The 24,457-nt window shown below is 41.9% G+C and overlaps 1 protein-coding gene across 7 annotated transcripts in view; it reads left to right on the top strand.

Annotated features, from left to right (window-relative positions):
• Window positions 1-24,457, top strand: part of EIF4E3 (eukaryotic translation initiation factor 4E family member 3) — a 73,904-nt gene that overhangs the window by 11,206 nt on the left and 38,241 nt on the right. For 4 of the 7 annotated variants that reach the window (XM_033210451.1, XM_033210449.1, XM_033210450.1 and 1 more), the window contains one exon: window positions 15,515-15,662. Coding sequence is in view for 2 of the 7 variants with exons in the window: in XM_033210447.1 (XP_033066338.1) it covers window positions 18,769-18,944 (176 nt within the window). In the remaining 5 variants the exon portion in view is untranslated. Of the gene's footprint in view, window positions 1-15,514; window positions 15,663-18,694; window positions 18,945-19,338; window positions 19,503-24,457 lie in introns of those variants that run through there. The other 3 variants (XM_033210447.1, XM_033210452.1, XM_033210448.1) reach the window with 3 other exon arrangements.

Below are 24,457 nucleotides of genomic sequence, written 5' to 3'. Positions count from 1 at the left end.
TTGGAAATCCCATTTGCCCCTGGTTTGTGGCTTGTCTTTTTATTCTTTTATTAGTGTCTTTTGAAGAGCAGAGATTTTAATTTTGATGAAGTTCAGTTTATCAATTTGAATTATTTTATGAATGATGCTTTTAGGTCATATCTGAGAAATTCTTGCCTAAACCATGGTCATGAAAATTTTCTCCTATGTTTTCTTCTAGAAGTTTTATGATTTTAGGTTTTTTATAGTTAGTTTTATGTTCCAGATTAATACTGTAAATGGTATGAGGTGGATTGAATTTCAATGGATTGAAATTCATTTTTTTAATATATGGATCTTCAACTGTTCCAGCACCCCTTGTTGAAAAACTTATTGCACCTTTGTCAAAAACAAATTGTTCATATACATGTGGGTCTCTTCATGGACTCTTTATTCTGTTGAATTTATGTGTCTATCTATCTTGATGTCACACTGTATTCATTATTGTGGCTTTATAATAAGCCTTAAAATTAGGGAGCATTATTCTTCCAAATTGTTCTTCTTTTTCTAGTTGTTTTGGCTGGTCTCAGTCATGAGCATATAGATATGTGTTTTAGAATCAAGTTATCTAATTCTACGATAAGGCCTACTGGGATATTAATTGGGGTTGTGTCTAGATCAGTTTGGGGAGAATTGATATCTTAACAATACTGCATCTTCCTATACAAAAACAAGGTATATCTCTTCATTTCTTTAGCTCTTCTTTTATTTCTCTTAGCAGTCTTTTGTACTTCCCAGTGTAGTTCTTGTATATCTGGTGTCAGAATTATCTGTCAACATTTTTTATTTTTGATACTTTTATGAATGGTATTTTTTAAATTAATTGTTCACTATTACCATAAAAAGAATATAATTGATTTTTGTATATTGACCTCATATTTTGAAACTTTGCTAAACTCACTTATTTCAGTTTTTTGGGGGTAAATTCCATCAAGTTTTCTACATAGATGTGCATCTTGTCTAGAATAGATAATGTTACCTTTTTTTCAGTCTAGATGCTTTTTTATTTCTTTTTCTTGCCTTGTTGCACTGGCTAGACCTTTAATACAATGTTAAATAGAAGTGACAAGAGCTAACCTTATTGGTCTCTTCTCTCATTTTAAAAGGAAAGCATTGTTTTTATTCAGTTTTTCACCAGGAAGCGTGATGTTAGCTGTGGATTTTTATAGGTGAGAGGAAGTTCCCTTCCATTCCTACTTTACTGAGAGGTTTTTGTTTGTTTGCTTGTTTTAAAATCAGCAGTGAATGTTGGATTTTGACAAATGCTTTCCATATATCTATTGAGATAACCACACTGATTTACATTTTTAGTTTGTTAAATAGAAAATTAAATTAGATTGACTTTCACATATTAAGCCAACCTTGCATTCCTTAGATAAATATGACTTGGTCATGAACTACTATCCTTTTTGTATATTCTTGTATTATACTTGCTAAAATTTTGTTTTGAATTTTTACATCTATATTCATGAGGGTTATTGATCTCTAGCTGTTTTTCTTTTTTTCTTTTACTGGGTTTGTCTGGTTTTTACTTCAGGATGAAGGTGATCTAAAAGAATGACTTGGAATGTATTCTCTCCTTTTCAATTGTTTTTTAAAAGTTTATGTAGAATTTTTTTCTTTAATGTTTGGTGGAATTTACTAGTAAAACTATTTGAGCATGGAGTTTTCTTTGGGGGAAGGTTTTTAACTATATATTTCATTTATTTTATAGATACATGGCTGTTCAAGTTATATATTTTACCAGGTACATTTTGATGGTTTATATCTTTAAAGGAATTTGTCCGTCTCATCTGTGTTACAAGTTCATTGGCATAAGTTGTTAATAGCATTCCCTTGTTATCTTCTACATAGCTATAACATAAAATCAGTATTGATATCTTCTGTGTCATTTCTGATATTGGTACATTTTTCCCTGAATAGTTGTGCCAGAAGTTTATCATTTTTTTCAGTCTCAAATAACCAGATTTTTACTTTCATTAATGTTCTCTACTGTTTTTCTGTTTTCTATTTCATTGGTTACTGCTCCGATATTTATTATCTCCTTTGATCTATTTAATTTGCATCCTATTTGCTTTTATTTTCTAGTTTCTTAACACAGAAGCTGAGTCCATCTATTTGAGATCTTTATTTGGGCTTTTGTGTTAGAAATTTTCCCCTAAGAACTGTTTTGGTAGAATTTCATGAATTTGATAGATTTTTTTTATATTCATTCATTTCAGAATACTTCCTAATGTTCCTTTTGATTTCTTTTTTGATCCATGAGTTATAGAGAAGTGTGTTATTTAGTTTATAAGTATTTGAGGGACTCCCAGAGATCTTGCTATTATTAATTTCTATTTAAATTCCACTGTATCAGAGAACATACTTGTATGACTTGAATTCTGTTACGTTTATTAAGACTTTTTGACCCAGAATATGGTCTATCTTGGTAAACTTTCCGTGTACCCTTGAAAAGAATGTGTTTTGTATGGTTGTTGGGTGAAATGTTTTATAAATGTCAGTTGGGTCAAGATGGTTGATAGTGTTGTTGAAATCTTTTATATTCTTACTAAATTTCTGTCTGCTTGTTCTAGCAATTATTGAGAGATGAGTGTTGAAATCTCTTGACTAAAATTCTGGATTTGTATTTCTCCCTGCCCTTCTAACAGTTTTTGTTTCATGTATCTTGGGGCTCTGTTATCAGGAGTAAAAAAATATTTAGAATGATTATATCCTCTTGATGAATTGACTCATTTATATTACTAATCAACCTTCTTCATTCCAAATAATATTCTTTGCTCTGGAATTTACTTAGTGTGATATTAATATAGCCTCTCCAACTTTCTTTTGATTAGAATTAGCAAAATGTACCTTCTTTTTTTACTTTAAAAATTATTTCATTGTAGGATATGCTCATAACATCAAGCTAAGGATCAATGTAACTTCTAATTTTGCTTACAATCTATGCCTGGGATTCTAGGATGTGTGTGTGTGTGTGTGCGTGTGCATGTGTATGTGCATGGATGTGTTTTTTTGTTTTTATTTTATTTTATTTGAGATGGAGTCTCACTCTATTTCCCAGGCTTGAGTACAGTGGTGCAATCACACCCACTGCAACTTCAGCCTCCTGGTTTCAAGCCATTCTCTTGGCTCAGCCTCCCAAGTAGCTGGGACTACAGGTGAATACCACCACACCTGGCTAATTTTTTGTCTTTTTAGTAGAGATGGGGTTTCACCATGTAAGCCAGGATGGTCTTGATCTCCTGACCTCATGATCCGCCCAGCTCAGTCTCCCATAGTGCTGGGATTACAGGCGTGAGCCACCACGGCTGGCCGGGATGTGTGGTTTTTAATGAATTTTCACAATTCTTTTGTTCCTTTAACAAGTTTTCTCGTATATTCCTGGATAATAGTAGGTGATCAGTAAATATTTGGTTGTTTTGTTTTGTTTTTTTTTTTGAGATAGGATCTTGCTCTATCATCCAGGCTGGAGTGTAGTGGCACGATCTCAGCTCGTTGTAACCTCCGCCTCCTGGGCTCAGGTGATCCTCCCACCTTAGCTTCCTAAGTAGCTGTGGCTACAGGTGCGCACCACCATGCCCGGCTAATTTTTGTATTTTTTGTGGAGACGGTGTTTTGCCATGTTGCCCAGGCTGATCGCAAACTCCTGGACTCAAGCAATCCACTTGCCTTGGCCTCCCAAAGTGCTGGGATTGCAGGCAGGAGCCACCATGACTGGCCAATATCTGTTAAATGGAATGTTTGTGTCTACTACATGCAGAAAGAAAAATGCACACTCTGTCCTTTACTTTAATCTATTATTGCCTTTATATTTAAAGTGCATTTCTTGTAGGCAGCGTTATTGTTGGTTCTTGCTTTTATATTCAACCAAATAATGGCTGAAATTCAATTGGGAATATTTAAACTGTACATTTAGTGTGAATGTTAATATGGTAACATTTAAATCTGTCATCTTGCTCTTTGTTTTCTATTTGTCTTAACTGCTCTTTGCTTCCTTTTTCCTATTTTTATGCTTTCTTTTAGATTAATTAAATATTACTTATGATTTCTTTTTATCTCTTTTGTTGGATTATTAGCTATAATTCTTTGTTATTTTAGTGCTTTATTTAGGATTTACAGTGTACATTTTTAACTTATCACAGTCTACCTTCAAGTGATATTATACCTCTTCATATACAGTATAACAATTTACAGTGGCATATTCTCACTTCTCCCTGCCAACTTCTGTGCTATTATTGTCATAGATTTTTCTTTTATTCATGTTGTAAAGTCCATAGTACATTGTTACTATTTTTATTTAAACAGTCCATTATTTTTTAAAGAGATTTAAAAAATACTAAAATTATCTTATGTTTTACCCATGTGGTTATCATGTCCAGTGCCCTTTCTTTCTTTCTGTAAATCTACATTCCCTTCTGGCATCATATTCCTTCTTCTTGAAGGAATTCTCATGACATTTCTTTTTTTTTTTCAGACAGGGTCTCACTCTGTCACCCAGGCTAGAGTGTAGTGGTGCCATCATGGCTCACTGCAGCCTCAACCTCTCAGGCTCAGGTGATCCTTCCACCTCAGCCTCTTGAGTAGCTGGGACTACAGCCATGCGCCACCACACCTGGCTATATTTTTAATTTTTTGGTAGAGACAGGGTTTCACCATGTTGCCCATACTGGTCTGGGGCTCATGGCCTTAGGTGATCCTCTGGCCTTGGTCTCCCAAAGTACTGGGATTACAGGCATGAGCAACTACTCCCAGCCTGTGACATTTCTTATACTGGTAAGAAATGGTAGTGGATACTTTCAGCTCTTGCATATCTGAAAACATCTATATTTCTGGGGGTTTTTTTGTTTGTTTCATTGATTTTCTCTATTATTTTTCTGTTTTGATTTTATTGATTTCTGCTTTTTATTTTTCTCTTCCTTATGCTTGCTTTGGGTTTACTTTGCATGTCTTTTCCTAGTTCCTTAATGTAGGAATTTCGGCTGTTGATTTGAGACCTTTCCTCTTTTCTAACGTAAGCATTTAGTGCTGTGAGTTTCCCTCTCAGTAGTGCTTTAGCTGCATCTGAATGCTTTAATATGTTGTATTTTCATTTTCATTCCAGGTCTATGTATCTTTGAATTTTCTTTGAGACTTCCTTTTTAACTCATATATATACTGTTTAATTTTCAGGCATTTGGAAATTTTCCGGTTCTTTTTCTAGTATTGATTTATTTTACATTTGTTAAGTTTTGTTTTATGGTTCAGAATGATGAATATTCCATGAACTCTTGAAAAAAAATTGTGCTCTGCTAAAGTGCTATATATGACAAATAGATCCTGTTGTCTGATTTTGTTGTTCATTTCTTGTATACCCTTGCTGATGTTTTATCTAGCAGTTCTATCCATTGTTGAGAGTGGGCTGTTGAAGTTCCCAGCTATAATTTTCTATTGCGTATCTCTTTTCAGGTCTGTGAAGTTTTCCTTTGTGTATTTTGAGGCTGTGTTGTTTGGTGCACACGTATGTAGGATCATTATGTCTTCCTGGAGGGTTCTTTCGTAATTATGTAATGTCCTTTTCTGTCTCTGGTTAACTTTACTCTAAAATCTGCTTTATTTGCTATTAATATAGATACTCTTAACTTTGTTGGGTTATTGTTACATGATATCTCTTTTTTCATTTTTTTCCCTTTCAATCTACCCACGTTGTTGTATTTGAAGTGAGTTTTTATAAATAGCGTTTTGTTGCATCACTTTTTTTTTTTTGCTGTTGTGTATTTGCTTGTTGTTTAATCCACTCTACCTGGTGAAGGTAAAAGTCTAAGCTTCTCACTTGGCCTTGCTGGCTGAGGTAGGGGAAGGATCACAGTTTTTTCTATTGCATTTGGCTGGCATAGTTATGTCTAAGAGTTTTCTGTCTTGCAAGGCTGCTCCTTTGGCTAGAGAAACCAGACTTTTCTTGTCTATGCTCATTAGCATTTTCAGGTTGCCAGCTTCTCCATCTCTGAGTCTAAGAGATATGAGACAAAAAGAAAACCCAGGGAACTTATTACTATGTTGTTCCTTAACCTAACTGCTATGCCGCCTTTTGGCCTCTTTCAGAGTCTTCTTATGTTTATTTTATATAATGTTCAGGGTTTTTCCCTATACTTTGTGGGAGGAATTGAGAAAGCATGTCTTATTCCATCTTCCTAGCAGAGAATCTTCTCCATCGTTTTTGAATAGATAGTTCACTGAGTAGAGAATTCTAGGCTGACAGGTTTTTTTTCTTTCAGTACTTTAAAGAGTTTGTTCTGTTATCATCTTGGTTGTATCATTTCCTATGAAAAAATATCTCTGTTTTGTGTGTGTATGTGTGTGTGTGTTTTTTTTTTTTTGTTTTGTTTTTTTGGTAGAGATGAGAGTTCTCGCTATGCTACCTAGGCTGGTCTTGAACTCCTGGCCTCAAGCAATCCCCCTGCCTTAGCCTCCCAAAGTGCTGGGTTTATAGATGTGAGCCGCCACACCCAGCCTAATTCTTACTTTGTTCCTCTATATATAATGTATCTTTTTTTCTGCACTGTAGCAGTTTGATTATGCCCTGCCTTGGTGTGATTTTCTTCATGATTTTTGTGATTAGAGTTCATGGAGATTCTTGAATCCAAGGGTTTATTCCTCATGAACAGCCACTCTCCAAAAGCAGGTGACTCAACCAACTTTACGGTAAAAATTAGAGAGCTATTAATTTGTAGTTGAACTGTGATATTTTGCAGGTTCTAAATTGTTTATTTAGTAGGTGGCCATATGTTTTGTACACCAGATATTCAAGCACCTTCTGCCACAGTGCTCTGTTTTGAACATTTAGGGCATAACTTGAATATTTTCATAAGTCAAAGACTCACCTCATTTTCCAGATGATAGAGATGACTTCGGAGAATTGAAACGTTTCCTAAAGTTTCCTGAAGTTGCAACTATTAGGAGCACAGGCAGACTTAGGGTTTGAACTCCATACCTCTTGCTGGGTGATGATGGGAATGTTATTTAACCATTTTGAGCCTCCAGTGTGTAAAGTGGGAGATGATAATCATACTTATTAATATCTCATCAGGTTGATATGTGGATTAGATGAGAATAGTTAAGGATTCACAAAATGGTAGCTGTTGTTGCTGTTGATATTTTTCTTTAATAGACTTTCTTTTGTAGAGCAGTTTCAGGTTCACAGCAAAATTGAGTGGAGGGTACAAGGAGTTTTCCATGTATCCCATCCTCACGTATGCATAGCCTTCTCCATTATCAACATCCCACACCAGATGGGTGCGTTTTTATAATCAAGGAGCCTACATTGACACATCATTATCAACCAGAGTCCGTAGTTTACATTAGGGCTCACTCTTGGATTTGTACATTCTATGGGTTTTGATGAGTGTCCAATGACATGTATCTACCATTAGTGTATCATTCAGAGTAGTGTTATTTTCATAAAAATCTTTGCTCTGCCTATTCATTCCTTCCTCTTCTACACCTGAACCCCTGACAACCACTGATCCTTTAACTGTCTCCATAGTTTTGCCTTTTCTAGAATGTTGTATTAGTTGGAATCATACAGTATGTAGCTTTTCAGATTGGCTTCTTTCACATAGTAATATGCATTCAAGTTTCCCCGATGTCTTTTCGTGGCATAATAGCTCATTGCTTTTTAGCAGTGAATAATACTCCATTGTCTGGAAGTACCATGGTTTACTGATCTACTCACTGCTAAAGGACATCTAGTCTCCTTTCAAATTACGGCATTTATGAATGGAGCTGCCATAACCATCTCTGTGTGGGGTTTTTTTTTTTTTTTTTTGTGGACATAAGTTTTCAACTCAATTGGGTAAATACGAAGGAGTATAATTGCTGGATTGTATGGTAAAAGTATGTTTAGTTTTGTAATAAACTGCCAAACGGTCTTTCAAAGTGGCTGTACTATTTTACATTCTTATTAGCAATGAATGACAGTTCCTGTTGCTCCACATCCTCACCAGCATTTGGTGTTGCCAACGTTTTAGGATTCAGACATTCTAATAGGTGTATAGTGGCATCTCATTGTTTTAATTTGCAGTCTCCAGTGACATATGATATTAATCATCTTTTCATGGTGCTTATTTGCCATCTGTATATCATCAGCAAGATGTTTGCTCAGGTCTTTTGTCCAATTTTAAAATCACGGTGTTCATTTTCTTTTTTTTTTTTTTTGTTTTTTTTTTTTTTTTTTTTTTTTTTTTTTTGAGGCGGAGTCTCGCTCTGTCTCCCGGACTGGAGTGCAGTGGCCAGATCTCAGCTCACTGCAAGCTCCGCCTCCCGGGTTTACGCCATTCTCCTGCCTCAGCCTCCCGAGTAGCTGGGACTACAGCGCCCGCCACCTCGCCCGGCTAGTTTTTTTGTATTTTTAGTAGAGACGGGTTTCACCGTGTTAGCCAGGATGGTCTCGATCTCCTGACCTCGTGATCCGCCCGTCTCGGCCTCCCAAAGTGCTGGGATTACAGGCTTGAGCCACCGCGCCCGGCCACGGTGTTCATTTTCTTATTGTTGAATTAAAAAATTTCTTCGTAGATTTTGGAGCTATTGGTATTTTTATTTGAATTATTATTATTTTAAGTGCTCAGACAAGAGTTTCATTGAAACCTCAGCATTTTAACCAGCAAAACATGAAAATGTTTTCTTCTTATTTTTTGGAGGGAGGTAGAGAAATGATCTTCAGTTGAAAAAGTAAAAATGAAAAGATGTTCTCCTAGGTTACTTTGATCCAGAAAGAACTTCAGGCTGCCTCTTAAGTAGAGCTGTGACTTCATGGGCCCTCCGTGCTGTAATACCCTCCCCACAAAATTAGTTTGTGCCATGTGTTTTTCAACGGTTGCCTTATTGAGGAGTGGGAAGTACCTGCTTAGCACAGTATTGCCTTTCTTTGTTAGGAATCTGTGGATTCACAGGGTGCTCTGCTGTTATCAGGGTGGTGACATTACACCTATTAGCAAGTCTCCTCAACTTGCAGAGAACTGCTCTGGCCTGGATCATTCTGTAGAAAAACTAGTTACTAATGCTATTGAAGAAAATATGTCCCATGATAGATGGAGGTATTATATTATCTGATTTCCATTCTCCCACCCTTCACTGTACGTCAATAGATTTATATCATGGGATTCTATTTTCATTTTATGTCTTTTTATTTACGCACCAATTCTTTTGCAAGTAATTTTAATTCTTCATTTTATGAGAGTGAGGCTCTGTGCCTGTGTACTCCTATATAAAATAAAGGAAATGATTGTTTTTAATGCAGATTTGAAAGAAATATAATGGATTTCAGCTACACCAATTTCTCCCCATTTAGATGAGATGAACACCTAGTTAGATGAGGAACGTCATTCCTCATATAATTTGAATACATCCTGTTTCCATGACAACTTGTACTTACCAGCTTGCCTGGTAAAAGAAGTGCTTGAATTCTTCCTTTGATAAAAGATTTGACCAAACACTGGGGCCCCAGTTTCTTAATTCCAATAATTTCATTCCAGCCTGGGGCCAGTTTTCTTTTTAACATGGGATGATGTTGAGGATTAGAAACCAAAAAACGATTTTAGAGGTGAATTCATCTTCAAAATAAAAGGAGAGGACTCATAGACCAAATACTAATGAGCACGAGAAATGAAGATACTTGTGCAGGTCATAGTCATGTTCTGATATCTTCCAGTTAAATTGAATCAACAGAGATGATGCAACAACTTATGAAGATGCTATTTGATTTGACAAAGAATGATTCAGTTACTCATTTCCATCCGGACGTTATAATCAGTTGGCTTGTTTTTTTCACTGCTAATTTATATCTTGCCATTATGGGTGGCTTGTGCCCTCTTACTGCTGAATTTCAATTCTAATAAGGAGTACGGTTTTATTAATGATTTTCCCTCAGAATGAAAAATAGGAAATTATTTGCATCATTAACTGTGCTTTTGCAAACTATGAAAAACACGATACTGCATTTAATTTACAAATTTATGTTTCATATGTTATAAAATATTTTAGTCCAATAAGGCAAGCAGACATGACCCTTAGGCACTTTAGGAATGATAGGGACTCATCCCAAATTTAGGATAATTCACAGTGTATTTTTGAGTGACCTGGTAGGTTTTGAAAGGACAAAAGTAACTCAGCTATCTCCAAGATAATTGTCAACCACAGTATATATTTGTGACATCAAATACTTGCATAAAGTCATCTGAGGGGTACCATGTTCATCATAGCCTTCGTGAGAGCTTGTCTTTTGTAATGATGACGTAATATGATCAATGTGTGCATATTTTTAGCCTCTGGGAATAAGATACTATCTTACCACAAACACTAAGAAAATTTTAAAGCAAATACCATAAGGTGCAACGTGCCATTATGTAGATAATATGTAACTAATAAGAATGAACAGGAAAAGACTGACAAATTAACAGGATCTTTCTGTATTGTGAGTATGCAATTCCTGCTGTTGGTAAAGGAAAAGAGATTCAGTAACTGAAGGGATCTCATTGGCCTAAACACTGCACGTGTCCTCATGTTTCCTAATGGATCATTTTGCACAGTACAGTTCTAAAAATGTCATGCAATTATGATTTTTTTTAGAAAACAAATAATGCAGCTTCATTTCAAAAATTGCTTTATTTTCCTTTACTAATTGTTCATCAGTTGATAATGGCTTCTCAAACTTTAGTGTACTTAGCTCTTAAGAAGTAAATGACTTATAAAATATTTCAGGCTATACTTTAATGAATGTTTTTAAATCACAGAAGGATTCATTATTCAGATATTTATTGAGTTTCCAGCACATGAGCAGTACTTTATAACAGTCTCTGAGGACCTCAAAGGTGAGGTCCCAACCCCTCAGGAAGCTTGGGTTAAATATGGTACAGGGAAAGATGGTACAGGTGGTCTTTTTGCAGCCTGACTCATCACGTCCTAATATTTTGCCAAGTCAGCTTATATTTTCTGTATCAGGATTTCTTATGTCATAAATATGATTATTTCAGCTTAAAATAAAGCTTTGGAAAGCACAGTACACTTCCTCAGAGAACTGGCTTACAAAATGTTCCCCTAAATGATCTGTGAACCATAACTGAAAGCCCCAAACAATATTCTGTCCTTAAAGCAGCTTCTTAGATGTAAAGTAATGACTTGCTTGCTGTTGATTTATCCCACTAGGCTAGCTGTTATCTGCCCACAGTGGGGATTAGAGTCCTCCAGGATGGTTGCTGAAATCCTGTGGAACAGGCAGTGCTCCAGGACCTGCTCCTTGCGTATCTACCATGCGCACATTCAAGCATATGTTTTTGGACTTTCCTCTGATCACTTGCCTCTCTACTGCTCATTGTTTCCCCTCTTAAAAATTGCTGAAGACAAATTTGAGGCCTGCCAGATCACCCCTTCAGTACAGTTTCTGATGTAAGCCATCTTTGTATCTCTGATTGATTGGCTGGCCAGTAATGTTCAGAACAACTCTTTGATAAGAAGCCAGTGATTGACAGTGTTCATTACAGGGTTGCACATGATAGCCACAATCATTGGTAATAATCTAAGTGCCCAACAGGAGGAGTTGGTTATACGAATCATTATTCCTCCAATCAGCGGAATTCTGTGTGACTACAACAAAGGTCCTTTAATCAGAGCTCTTAGACTGGCCACAAATCCTATATATTTGAAATCATTGGGACTTTTCTTAAATCAGGGAAGAGCTTGGTTACTTCCCAGTGCTCTTTTTGCCAGGATAAGGGATTTCCTCCTGGGAAAGTAGTTTGGGCACTGCCCAGCTGTATCTCTGGGACTCTGTGAATCTCCTGTCCCTATCTGGAGTGTGTTTGGTGACTTATTTCCTGTGAGGGGACTTGGCCTGGCCCTTAAAGGATGGTTAGACAATTTAGATGGTCAGAGGAGAGAAGAAAGGTCTAAGGCAAAAGTGTGAAGATATGAGTACATACGGTGTGTTTACCAAGTGGGGAGTAAGACCATCATTGATTCAGTAAAGCTGGATCTCCCGTGTGCCAGACACTGTGCTAGGAACCCAGAAGACAGTGGTGGAGGGGGTGGGCCCAGGCCTGTCTTCGGGAGCTCATGTTGTGGCAGAGCTGAAAATGCACCAAGAAATAGGGACAAATCTGTTTGGAATATATATATTTCCATGTATAGCTGTATCTCCAAATATATAGATTTAACATATATATTCCAAGTATATGTAAATATAGTGTATAATTATATCTCTCTAAATATATTTGGAAATATACTTGCAAATGCATTTGGAAAAGGGGGTCAAGGTGTAGACGATTTCAAAGGCTAGATTCCAGATTTCAGACCTCAGCCTGTGAGAAACAGGCAGCACTTTAGGGCTTTTGAACAAAGAAGTAATAGGACAAAAGTGCTTTTTAGGAAGACCAACATGCTGTCCATAAGAAAGATACATTGGCAGGGAGAAAGACAAGAAATTAGGAGACAAAGTCACAGACTCTTCCTTTCAACCAATATCTGATGTATACCCAGTTTGTTTCCTTAATAGATGTTGCTGGTGTGCCAGCCTTGGACAGGCCCTGCACTAGGCACTGGGTGGACAAAGGTGGACAAGAGAGGCCTGGCCCTCTCCACTTGGACTGGATATTCTGGTTCGGAAGATCAGCAGTAGATGTGTGCAGCTGACACATGCCCTGAAAAAAATAATGAGGAAGGGGAGAAGACCTGCTTTAGAGTGGAGGCCTAAGGCAGGAGAAGGAGTCAGCCATGCCAAGCAGAGGGACTAGCAGTTCAGGAGAAAGAACAGCATGTGCAGATGCCCTGTAGCCACAGAGAAGCTTTGAGGCAGGGGGAGAGCTCAGCCATGGGTTTGGAAAGGCAGGAAGGATCCAGAAGATGCCGAGTACTGTTGGCCACCAGAAAGTCTGGGTTTTTTTCTGAGAGCAGGCAGAAGCAAACCAGTGTTTGAGGGCTGTTGTTCAGGCTGCTGTCTGGCAGGAGATGAGAGGGTTGGGTGTTAGAAGCAGGGAGACCCGTTAGAAGGTTGTTGCAGTCCTCCAGACCATGCTTGGCTGACTCAGGAGTAAGGACTGGGAGTGGTTGGCACCAGTGGGAATAAAGAAGGAAGAGCAGGCTGGGCATGGTGGCTCACGTCTGTAATTCCACCACTTCGGGAGGCTGATGTGGGAGGATCACTTGAGGCCAGGAGTTCAAGACCAGCCTGAACAACATGGTGAAACTCCGTCTCTACAAAAAAATTTAAAATTAGCAGGGCATGGTGGCATGTGCCTGTAGCTACTGGGGAAGCCGAGATGGGAGGATTGCTTGAGCCTGGGAGGTCGAGGCTGCAGTGAGCCAAGATTGTGCCACTCCACTCCAGCCTGGGCAACAGAGCAAGACTCTGTCTCAAAAAAATAACAATAATGATAATAGAGAACAAGAAAAGAAGAAAGAAGACCAACACATGGAGTGCAGGCAGATCAGGACGAGAGAACTCAATGTCTGATAGGTGGATGGATGTGGAGAGTGGCACAACCAAACCTCAAGGCCACATTTTCCAGGCTTAGTGACCACATGGACCTCAGTGTCCTCACTGCAAATGCTTAACACATGCTATTTCCTTTACTCCTTTCTCTTCCATTAGCAGCTCTGAACAAGAGAGGCTTGGCCTGGCCCCTAAAAGACCTTCAGAGGTCTTTGGGAATCTAGGGATTAATAACACTAGTTGAGCTTTTTCTATGTGCAACTTGCAAGGTGCTTTATAGACAATGTTTTCTTATACATGGCTCAGAGCAGTCCCTTGAGGGCGCTCTTGTTATCTCTGTACCCCAGATGAGGAATCTAGAGCTCAGCAAGGTTAATAACTTCCCAGAGTCATAGGGTTTACCCATGGCAGCATCTTGGTTAGAGCAGGGATCAGTCTCACTCTGAAGCAATCACTCTTGAACCACACCGCAGCCTCCCCTGACCCGTGAGTATCCCAGGACAGTTTCAAGTCTCCCCTACCTCTCCAAGCCGTTGCTCTAGGACTGACCAGCTGCAACACACCTTTGTTGGAAGCTCCAGTCAGGGCCTGTGCCCCAGGCCAGACCCTTCCTGTGCCCTGTACCTACGGGAACTGAAGACTGCCATCTAGTGGTCATTGCCTTCCTTTTTCTTTTGCTGTTGAAAGGAAAACGGAGTTCCCACATAAAAGACAGGCCTGCATATTTATAGTATCACACCCTGTAAACAGGAAACTTCTCAGTCTTAGAGAAGGAGCCCAGCAACATAAACAGCATATTGCCAATGAGTTCCCTCATCCATTCAACAAACACTTAAATACACACACACACACACACACACACACACACACACATTCTATTGGAATGTAGGCTCCCTGAGACAGGGATTTCTTTTGTCTGTATTGCTAATGAACCTGGAGAGCTTAGAGCACTGGCATTTGCATAGCAGACATGCAACAAATATTTATTGAGTGTGGAATGAATGAATGCCTGACATTTAGTGTATCTTTACTATATACCAGACACTTGACATGTACATTTTCTCATTTAGTCCTAATGATAAGAGATAGAGACCAGTAGCATGTCCAGTCCTCAGATGTGGAGACTGAGGCACAGAGAGGATAGGAAGCTTGCCAGGTTTAGGGAGAACTAGCTTTGACCCAGGTTTTCTGACATTAGAGACCGTGTGTTCCCTCCTTTCGAGGGAACCACTGGCCAGTTCCCTCCCATTTTCTGCCTTTATTGAGTGGAAGGCTCCCTTCCCAAAGTGTTGAGACAGAGGCCATCAATGGAGGGAATGTCACTAGCTAACTCTGGCTGTGTGACTTCCAGTGTCCCTGAACCTCAGGTTCCTCGTTGAGTAAAGGAGGAGACTGAGTTAGGACCCCTGCCTTCCCTTCCAGCGTCATCATTCTGCTGTTCCTGTGACTCCCAGGGAGCGGATGTGAGTAGAAGAGAGAGGACCACTTGTTGCTAGGCAACCAGCACCCACCTCACCCATGTTGCCATGGTGATGATGAAAGTTGGGCTGATGGGATTACCAGCTCCTGCTAATTGCATATGAGCGCTCAGGTTTCTGTCTCTTGCCTGCTTCCTTGCTCTGACTTTCTCATTTTTCTAGGAACTGTAGAGAGATTTCCCCCTCTCCTCCATCTGCAGCCTCCCTGAGGCAGCCTTAGTGCAATGGAAAGCAACTGGGAATGGAGCCTGTCTGTGTGTCTGAATAGCTGTGTGACCTTGGGCAGGTTACCCAGCTTCTCTGGGCCTTTCTTTTCTCATTTGGAAAATGAAGGTGTTGGAACAGTGATCCCTGTCTAAGGTTCTTCCCGGCTCTCAAATCCTTTGATGCCTAGGGAGCATGTCAGGGGAGCAGACCACACTGTTACTAGGCAACCAGCAGGCACCCTGCCCAAGTTGCCTTGGTGACTGGATGCTGGAGGGGAGGGGAGTAGCTGCTGCAGCTAATTGCTTAATTATTTATGAGTGCCTCAAGTCCTTCTTGTTGTTTTCATTGCTAGGGCCTGTGGGGTCACCTTCTCTTCCTCTCTTCTGCCACCCCAAGTCGTCTGTGTTGCGTGTCATGCAGTGGGAGAGCACCTTGGTCCGGACCTCAAGCTACCCACGTTCTAGTCCTGCCTCTGTCATTTCCTAGAGCTGTGGCCTCGGGTAAGTCACCTCACCTCTCTGGGCCTCAGTTTCCTCATTTGTAAAGTGATGGGTTTGCTTAGATGATTGCTGAATCCCCTTTCTACCTTGAAATTCTAGTTTCTGCCGTCCAGTTCCCAGATGAGAGAAATTTCCCCAATTTATTATCTTCTAAGAATGATTCTGAAGAGCAATAAAAATAATTAAGTCTCTTACATATTTCAAACAGGAAGGGAATGAAAATTGTGCCCATTGTTCCCTCCTTAGCCATTTTGTATTATCTCTTTTATTAATCTTAAGGTCATTTAAATTTTACCTATTCATATATACCACCTACTTCCAAAATAAATTTGAGGGATTCAGTGTAAGGTGCATATATGCTATTAGGTCTTTAAAATAGAAATAGGAATAAATATAAAAATAGTGATGCTTCTTCATTGGCTAATATTTTATTAGGTGGTGTGATTGAGCACCAAATGTAATTATGAGCGGCCTGGAAGCCAAAGCAAAAAGAGAGAAAGGTATATAATTGCTATTCAGTAAAGAAAAACTGCCAGACTGTTCCTAGTTCTAAATTCTGGAGGGAATTTTTTCATGTGGTACACATTCCTTTTACAGAAACAGCAGATAAAAATTCTTGACTAGCCCTTTTTTTGCTGAGGATATTGTTAAAGGACATAAGGAAGGAGCTAAACTTGACAGTTTGACTAGTTTTAATCATTAGAAAGCAAAACTTCCTCTCTACCCATGCCTTGGAATTTTATATAGATATGTGTCACTTTGTAAATATAAATTTTCAGAATCAACCATTATTTATAAATCAGCTATATATAAATTCATGTAACCACTTTGCAAAGCAATTTGGCAATGTGTATCAAATTTTTAAATGCAGCCAACAATTCTTCTCCAAACTTATTCTGAGATTAGCTTGTGCAGATGAAGAAAGACATAAATATAAAAATACTTATGGTAAGATTATTTATATAAGAAAATGTCTAGAAACCACATAAATGTTGGAGGCTAGTGAATTAAATTATATTACTTCTTTACAATGAATTACTTTGCAGCCCTTAAGATAAAGTAGATCTATATGTTTTGATATGGAAAAATCTTCAAGGATATAATGTTAAGTAAAATAAGGTGCAGCATTGGTATTGAATGCTTCTATTTCAGTTATAAAAAATACAGATTTATAACTTAATGAATCTAGATATGTGCTTGCATGAGCATACTTGCATTTTTCTGGAAGGAAACTGTTGCCAGTGGTTTCCTCTGGGAAGGAAGATTGATAGTCTCGGGAGGGAGGGAGACATACTAGGCACAGCTTGTTTTTACTATGTGGACTTGTTAGTGTTCCTTGTAGAGAGGCAGAGAGTCTGGCAGTTGAAAGTCTAGACTCTGGAGTGGGAATATCTATGTTCAAATCCCAGCTCTCCCACTTACTAGCTATGTGACCTTGGGGTTATCTTAATCTTATCTCTGTTTCTCATCTGCAAAATGGGTTAATAGTATCTTCCTCATTGGCTTATTGTAAGGATTAAATGAGTTATTAAGGGTAAAGTGCTCAGAGCAGTTTAAACAATGCCATTTCCACCCTTCTTGGAAAAATGAAAGGAGATATTAAGCAACAAGATAAATGCATCTAACCAAAAGCACTCTCCTCCGTTTTAGTGTTGGACAGATTTTATAAACTCTGTCATTGCTTCCAACATTGTATGTTGTATAGAAGCTAAATTTAAAGCAGTGGTCACAAAGCAGCAGTCTTGTTTTTTTTATTGTCACTTTATGTGACCTTAATTGCCTTTTAGGGAGGGCATCTACTCTGGGATTCATAACAGTCTATTATGATGCTGTGAAGCCCCTGAACTCATCTTGTTTTGTAGCTCTTCCATCCCAGCGAATGCTCAAGGCATGAACAGAACACATGCTAGGCCAGGTAGAAAGTCAGTGAGGAGATGGAACCCCATGGCCTTCACTGTTCAAGGCCAGAGAGGAACTATCTAGAAATTCAAGTGTAAAGAGGATGTCCATGCTGGTTGCGACATGTGTGTTCACATGCCTCATGCCTTTGCTTTCCTTTTGAAAAAGAAAGTGACAGAGACCTGGGGAGAGGCAGTGTTAGGAGGGTCCCTCCTACTTTGGGCTCAGGAATCTCACCACCTAAGGGATTTCCTGAGTGCTCAGAGGTACAGGAAGCAGAGCGCTGTGTTCAGAGCTGCCCACTTTCCTCCTCCCCACTCACAGGTGCTTTAGGGCAGGTCTGGATACTTCGGCTGATTTTGGGAAATGTTCTCTGAAGTTAGCCACACGTTAAGCCGGCTTGAGGCCCTCACTGTGGTCACATGGTAGCTCCAGAGGTTGGGATGGGGGCTCTGGCCCTTTCAAATCAGTGGAGTTCGGAAGTATGCTCTCACTAAAAGGAATGCAAAGCCCACCTGCTCCAGCCTCATGCCCCAGTCAATGGTTCTCCTGTTCGTTCTTCTATCTCGCCCTTTGTTCTGTACTCGCGGGCACTGGAATCTCTTTATCCATTTGGCCATCGGTTCCCCTCTCCATCTATCTGTCACACCCAACTGTGCTTCCATCTGCCCTCCATCCCTCCTTCCCTCCTCCCGCCATCTGCCAGCCTTCCCTCCATCCTTCTGACTGCTGGTATGTCTGTCCATCCCTCCTTCCCTTGCACCACGTGGGTCTGGGGCTCCATCCCCTGGCCCATACATCCCTCCATCTGTCTCTAGCCTGCGGCTCCATCCCGCTGCCCTTTGGCATGGCTGCAGAGCCCGCCTGCAGACCGTTCCCAGGTCCCTCTCACCCCCGTGGGCCCACTAGCCCGTCCCCGGCCGCCACTTCAGGCCGGGCCGTCGGTCCCCCACGCGGGGCCCGCGCCTGTGCAGGATCGGCCCCCCATCCCTTCGTGGGCCTGTCTTTGTTCGGCGGCCCCGGCCCGGCCGTGCCTCCCACGGCCCCTCCGCGCTGCTCCCAGGCCCTGAAGGCGGCGCGGCTGGCGGCAGGCAGCGGGCCCGGGGCGGGGCGGGGCGGGGCGGGGCGGGGCGCGGGCCGGGGGTGACTCAGCCGCGCTCGCCCCGCGGTCCGCGCGTCCGCCGGCCTCGCAGGCGGGGCGGAGAAAATGGCGCTGCCCCCGGCCGCCGCGCCCCCCGCCGGGGCCCGGGAGCCGCCGGGGTCCCGCGCAGCCGCCGCCGCCGCCGCCCCCGAGCCGCCGCTCGGCCTGCAGCAGCTGTCGGCGCTGCACCCCGAGCCGGGCGCGGTCCCGCTGCACTCGCCCTGGACCTTCTGGCTCGACAGGTGAGGGGGCGCGGGGCTTGCTGCGCACGGCCCCGACCCGGGTCCTGCTGCTACCGCTGCTTTGTCTCGGCGCGGCCCCTCGCCCCGGCCCCGCTCCGCTGCGGCGCAGATCCCGGCCCCGCCGCGCGTCCGCCTGCGCGCCCCGGTACTCGCCCCGCCGGGTCGGAAGCCAGTTTCGGGCCGCGCCGGGCGGCTGTTGGGCGGCCTCGCCTCCGGGCCGGGGGAGGACAGCGCAGCCCGAAAAGTTTCGGCAACACTTTCTCTCCCTTGTTCGCTTCCGAGCGGAACGCGGCGTGCTGGCCGGGCCGTGGGAGAGGGTGGGCGAGCTGGGTGGGGGTGGCCGCGTCCCCACTGCAGGGAGAGGGGTGTCCTGCTTACCCCGCGGGGCGCCTGAGAGCTCAGGACACGACCTCAGCTGTGACAGCGCTCGGAAAAGTTGCCCATCCCTTGGGAGGTGTGCGGTGGTGCAATGATTACTGTACGTCGGGCGCCCCCACCCCGTGTCCGGCCGCTGCTGCCGTGGACTCCTCTTCCAGTTCTTCCTCATCCACTGGGCAGGTATTTCCTGAACACCTGCGGTGGAGCCACACACTTGCTATGTGGTGGAGATTCAGTAATGAACTGCAGCTCACCTTGTCAGGAAGGGGGTGGATTATGGCTTTCTCAGGGTACAACCCAGGTGCCATCTTTTCAGAAAGGCCCCCTGACTACCGTATCTAAAATAGAAACCTTGCTCCATCGATTTGTATTCTCCTGCCTTTCCTTCTTTTTCTTCCTAATGCTTAATGCAGCCGGATTCTATTATATATGAATTTGTTTACTTTCCGTCTGTCTCCCCAGCTCCTCAACACCTCCCTCAGTTAAGGATAAAAGAGCAGTGGCTTTTTGTGTTTGGACATTTTGGACCTAGAACTATGCCTGGTCTCTAGTAAGAATACCAGAAATTGTTGATGAATGAATACACGAATGAATGCAAAGCTCCTTCTTAGTGTCTGCCCTGCAGTGGGTGCCCAATGATGACACCTCAAGGTTGTCCCAAGAGCATTTGGAAATTTTGATGAAACCGTGTCTGCTCTGGCTAAGTGTTAGGAAGAAATGTGTGACAGTGTTCTGAGAAGTTTGCTTGGTACACACAAACCTGGTTTTAAAAGGCTTTGCGTAAAATGATTGCAAGATTTTTTTTAAAAAGTGATATCTTTTTTGGTGAAGACAAGCTCTTGTTTCCTTTTGGGTTCTTATAGCACCCGTCTATAAGAATTGTCACTTGCTGCCATTTTCTTTGCTGGAGACCCAAAAAAGTTGGGGGTGGGGGAGGTGGAGTCTTTCAAAACATTTTCACTTTCATTATGGGATGTGAAGAGAGCGTTATACTGGCATAACAAGAGTGCTTTTGGCAGACCTTAGCAGAATGAAATCATGTGTCTGTTTTCATAGGTGTGCTGCAACTGTGCTATTGTTACCTGGTATCTGTTTTCAAGGTGTTAAACCTGGACCTGTGGTCTAAATTGTGAATACTGCACACTGGTAGAAACAGTATCAAGAGAGTTTCTTTTTAAACAGGTCTAAAATTAGTTTACGTTTAGGAACAACACTTTCAAGGACTCGTCTAAAATGTCAATACTACAGATAACACAATCTTTTAAGACTAGTAGCTTAAGATTATAGTAACTTTAATGGAGACACAAACTATATCTTACTATTGATTTACACATTTTTGTTCTCTGAAGGTCGATCATCAAATGAAATACATTATTGCCACAGTGTCCAGATCTTTAATAGAAATGGCTGTTAATTTAGAAATTATAATGAGTTCCAATATTGTACATATGAATTCATTTTGCCCGATCAATCATCTCATAATTTTTATTGAACTTTTTCTACTTCTCTGGGAATCCATTACCTTTATATAAGGTGCTCCTCTCCCCCTTGAGGTTATAAACACATTGTGTTCTAGAAGTTCGTTAGTGACTTTTCCCCCCAGGTAAGCAACATTCTAGAGACTGGTGAGGTTGTCAGGAAAGCCCTCCAAGGCAGCCTTCCCTGCAGCATAGCCAATGTCCAGCTGGCAAGATGACATCCGTTTTTGAGTTCCATAGCATGCAAAGGCCTCTTGCTACTTAAAACTCTCCTTTGGCGTCCTACCTCCTGGCCTGTCCTACCTTCCAGCCTACTGTGTGCTGATGAGCAAGCCACCTAGCTGCACCAAGCCTCACCTTCATTGTAAAATGGGATAGTCATAGGCTATATCTCACAGGGTGGTTCTGAGGATTAAATGAGAGACATGATGTACAACACCTAACAGGTGCCAGCTGGTATAAGGAGCTTCCTAAGTGTAAACTACTAATACTGTCATTACCATGCTCCCCAGCTACCAACCCCTCCCCATTCCCACACCCCAACAAACAGTCTCTGGAGCAGCTTGTCTGAATTCCATGTTGGGAAGCCGGAAACCTAAAGTCATTCCCCCCACTGGATGAGTTGGAAAACTACTCAGTAAAGTTATTAGTATTTTTAATAGTCAACTCCAATAAGTCCTTATTTGGTTAAAAAATTAGACTGTATGGCTAAGGATTTCAGCATTTGAGGGAGGTAATTTTAGATTGGGGGTACAGGCTGAAGAATTTTTCTCCCCTTTTCTGGATATTTAAAACTATCCTGTCTTGATTCTTGGCAGCCACTCTGGGTTATATGTCTCTAACTACTTCCTTTTGATCTTATGGCGACCACCTTCCCTCTGAGTTTTTTCCCACAAGACTCAGGCCTCAGGCCTCTTCTTTGCGCCATTTACACCAGGGTGCTTTCACGTCCACCTGAATTTTGGTGGCTCCCAAAACCTTACACTCTTAGATCCAGTGCTCCTTCCCCTTTGTCTCCATGGATGTCCAATGTAATACACAACTAGACTCAACGTGTACTGAGCTACCTCCTCAACTGCCTTCCCACACTTGCTTCCTTCTGTCTGTATCTCGGATAAAAGCAGTTAAGAGCAAGTCTATCCTTCCAGTTGCCCAGCCCCAAAATCTTGGAGTCATCTGTAACCACCTCCCACCCCTGTCCCCAGAGCAAAAGTCAAAGGGCTTACAGTAATCCATAAAGCTTTGCAGCTCTTCCTGCCCCACCCAGGACCCTTTTCTCACTTGTCACTCTCCCTCCTGCCATGCCCTTCTGCTTACCTGTCCCCTTGCTCTTTCGCCATCATCCCAAGCAGGGACCTTAGCCACTGACGCCCCCTACTGCATAGAGTGCTCTCGCCTCCATCAGTGCTTGCCCTGCTCTTTGCTGTCCTTCAGGCCTCTGCTCACGTCACCTTCTCAGACCTTCTGTATTAGTCCGTTCTCACACTGCTATGAAGAGTTACCCAAGACTTGGTAACTTACAAAGGAAAGAGGTTTAGTTGACTCACTGTTCCACATTGCTGTGGAGGCCTCAGGAAACTTACAATCATGGTAGAAGCCAAAGGAGAAGCAGGCACCTTCTTCACAGGGCAGCAGGACCAATTGAGTGCAAGCAGGGGACAGGCCAGAAGCTTATAAAGTCATCACATCTCATGAGACTCACTCACTATTATGAAAACAGGGTGGGGGAAGCCACCCCTATGATCCAGTTACCTCCACCTGGTCCTGCCCTTGACATATATGGGGATTATGGAGATCACAATTCAAGATGAGATTTTGGGTGGAGACACAGCCAAACCATCCTATGTTCCCTGACCACTGTTATGAAATGGCACAAGCGACCTGACACACACACCCCGAGCCCCTGACCCTGTTTTATTTTCTCCATAGCATTACCACCATTGGCTTGTCTTCTCCCACTAGGATGTAAACTTCATGAGGGCAGAGTTTTCGTCCCGGATGCCTTGTCCTTAGCCCCTGGGTTGGAGCCTAGCACAAGTCAGCCTGCACTGAATACCCTGAACAGGGTGCTGTTGAATTCTACCCGCAGTGACTTCACCTTCTCCTATGGTGGCTCCATTACTCTGCTAAAATCATTTGCAAGTCTCCATCTCCAGCCTTCAGCTCTCTTCTGAGTTCTGGACACATATCTGAAAGCTAAGGAAGTCCACAGGCACTTTAAATGCAGTACTGATTCTTCAGTGACTGAGCCGATTTCTCTCCATTCTCTTTCTTTTCTGCTGACCACATGTTGGTTAACCATCCCACCATTCAGGTTTTCAGAATTTTTCAGAATTTCCATTTGATCCTTGAATCTTCTTTTTCTCAAGCACCCTACTCCATCCAGTTGTGTATCGCATACTGTTAATTCCCCTGGGAAAACTTGCTCCAAGTCTAAGCCATTTTCCCCTCTCCATGCCCTCTCTCTGCAGGTTCTGGTTGTGTCTAGTTCCAGTTACCTCCTAGCCGGCTCTTAGCTTCCTGCCTGCTCCCAAGCTCTGCCCTTCTCCAGGCATCCCCCACTTGGGCTGGCATGGTTAGCCTTCTAAACATACACCTTGTCTTATTCCAAAACTCCTTCGCCCCGTTCCTATGCCATAGCAGCGGATTTTTACTTTATGTCTCTTACCACCTAAGAGGGCCTCTGTTGTGAGGTTATGTGATCCAGACAGTAGGGATTCTGGATCTCCACCACCACTTCTACCAGAGCAGCTTTGAGAGGTGGTGGTGTGGTGGTTGGTTTGTTTTTAGAAGTGGGCCCCCTTAGGCTGGATGTGGTAGTTCATCCGTGCAATCGCAGCACTGTAGGAGGCTGAGGAAGGAGGATCTCCTGAGGCCAGGAGTTTGAGACCAGCCTAGGCAACACAGAGTTTGAGACCAGCCTAGGCACCAAAGAGACAAGCAATACCTTGTCTCTATTAAAAAAAAAAAAATTAGCCAAGCATGGTGGCAAGAACCTGTAGTCCCAGCTACTTGGGAGGCTGAGGCTGGAGGATCCTTTGAGCCTAGGCATTTGCTTGAGCCTGAATTCGAGGATTTGGTGAACTATGATCACACCACTACACTCCAGCCTAGTTGACAGAGACCTGACCTTTACAAATACATACATATGTACATACATATATATATAAAAAGACCCCTTTAGTTTCAGTAAAAGATTCCCTACCTTTTTTTTTTTTAAGGAAAACTGTGGACTTACAGATTATGGTATACATTCATATATTGCTTTTTTTAAGTGGAACCCACCTCTTATAATATATGAATATATGTATAAATATATATAAATGTGTATATATATGTAAATGTGTGTGTGTGTGTGTGTGTGTGTATATATATATATATATTTTTTTTTTTTTTTTTGAGATAGGCTCTCTCTGTTCCCGAGGCTGGAGTGCAGTGGTGCAAGTATGGCTTACTGTAGCTTCTATCTCCCGGGCTCAAGCAATCCCTCCACAAGCGACCTGACACACACACCCCGAGCCCCTGACCCTGTTTTATTTTCTCCATAGCATTACCACCATTGGCTTGTCTTCTCCCACTAGGATGTAAACTTCATGAGGGCAGAGTTTTCGTCCCGGATGCCTTGTCCTTAGCCCCTGGGTTGGAGCCTAGCACAAG

This window comes from Trachypithecus francoisi, unplaced genomic scaffold, assembly GCF_009764315.1.
Source record: "Trachypithecus francoisi isolate TF-2019V2 unplaced genomic scaffold, Tfra_2.0 Lachesis_group0, whole genome shotgun sequence".
NCBI classification, from domain to species: domain Eukaryota; kingdom Metazoa; phylum Chordata; class Mammalia; order Primates; family Cercopithecidae; genus Trachypithecus; species Trachypithecus francoisi.
Note: the sequence above shows the minus strand (reverse complement) of the source record. Positions and strands in the feature narration are given on the sequence as shown.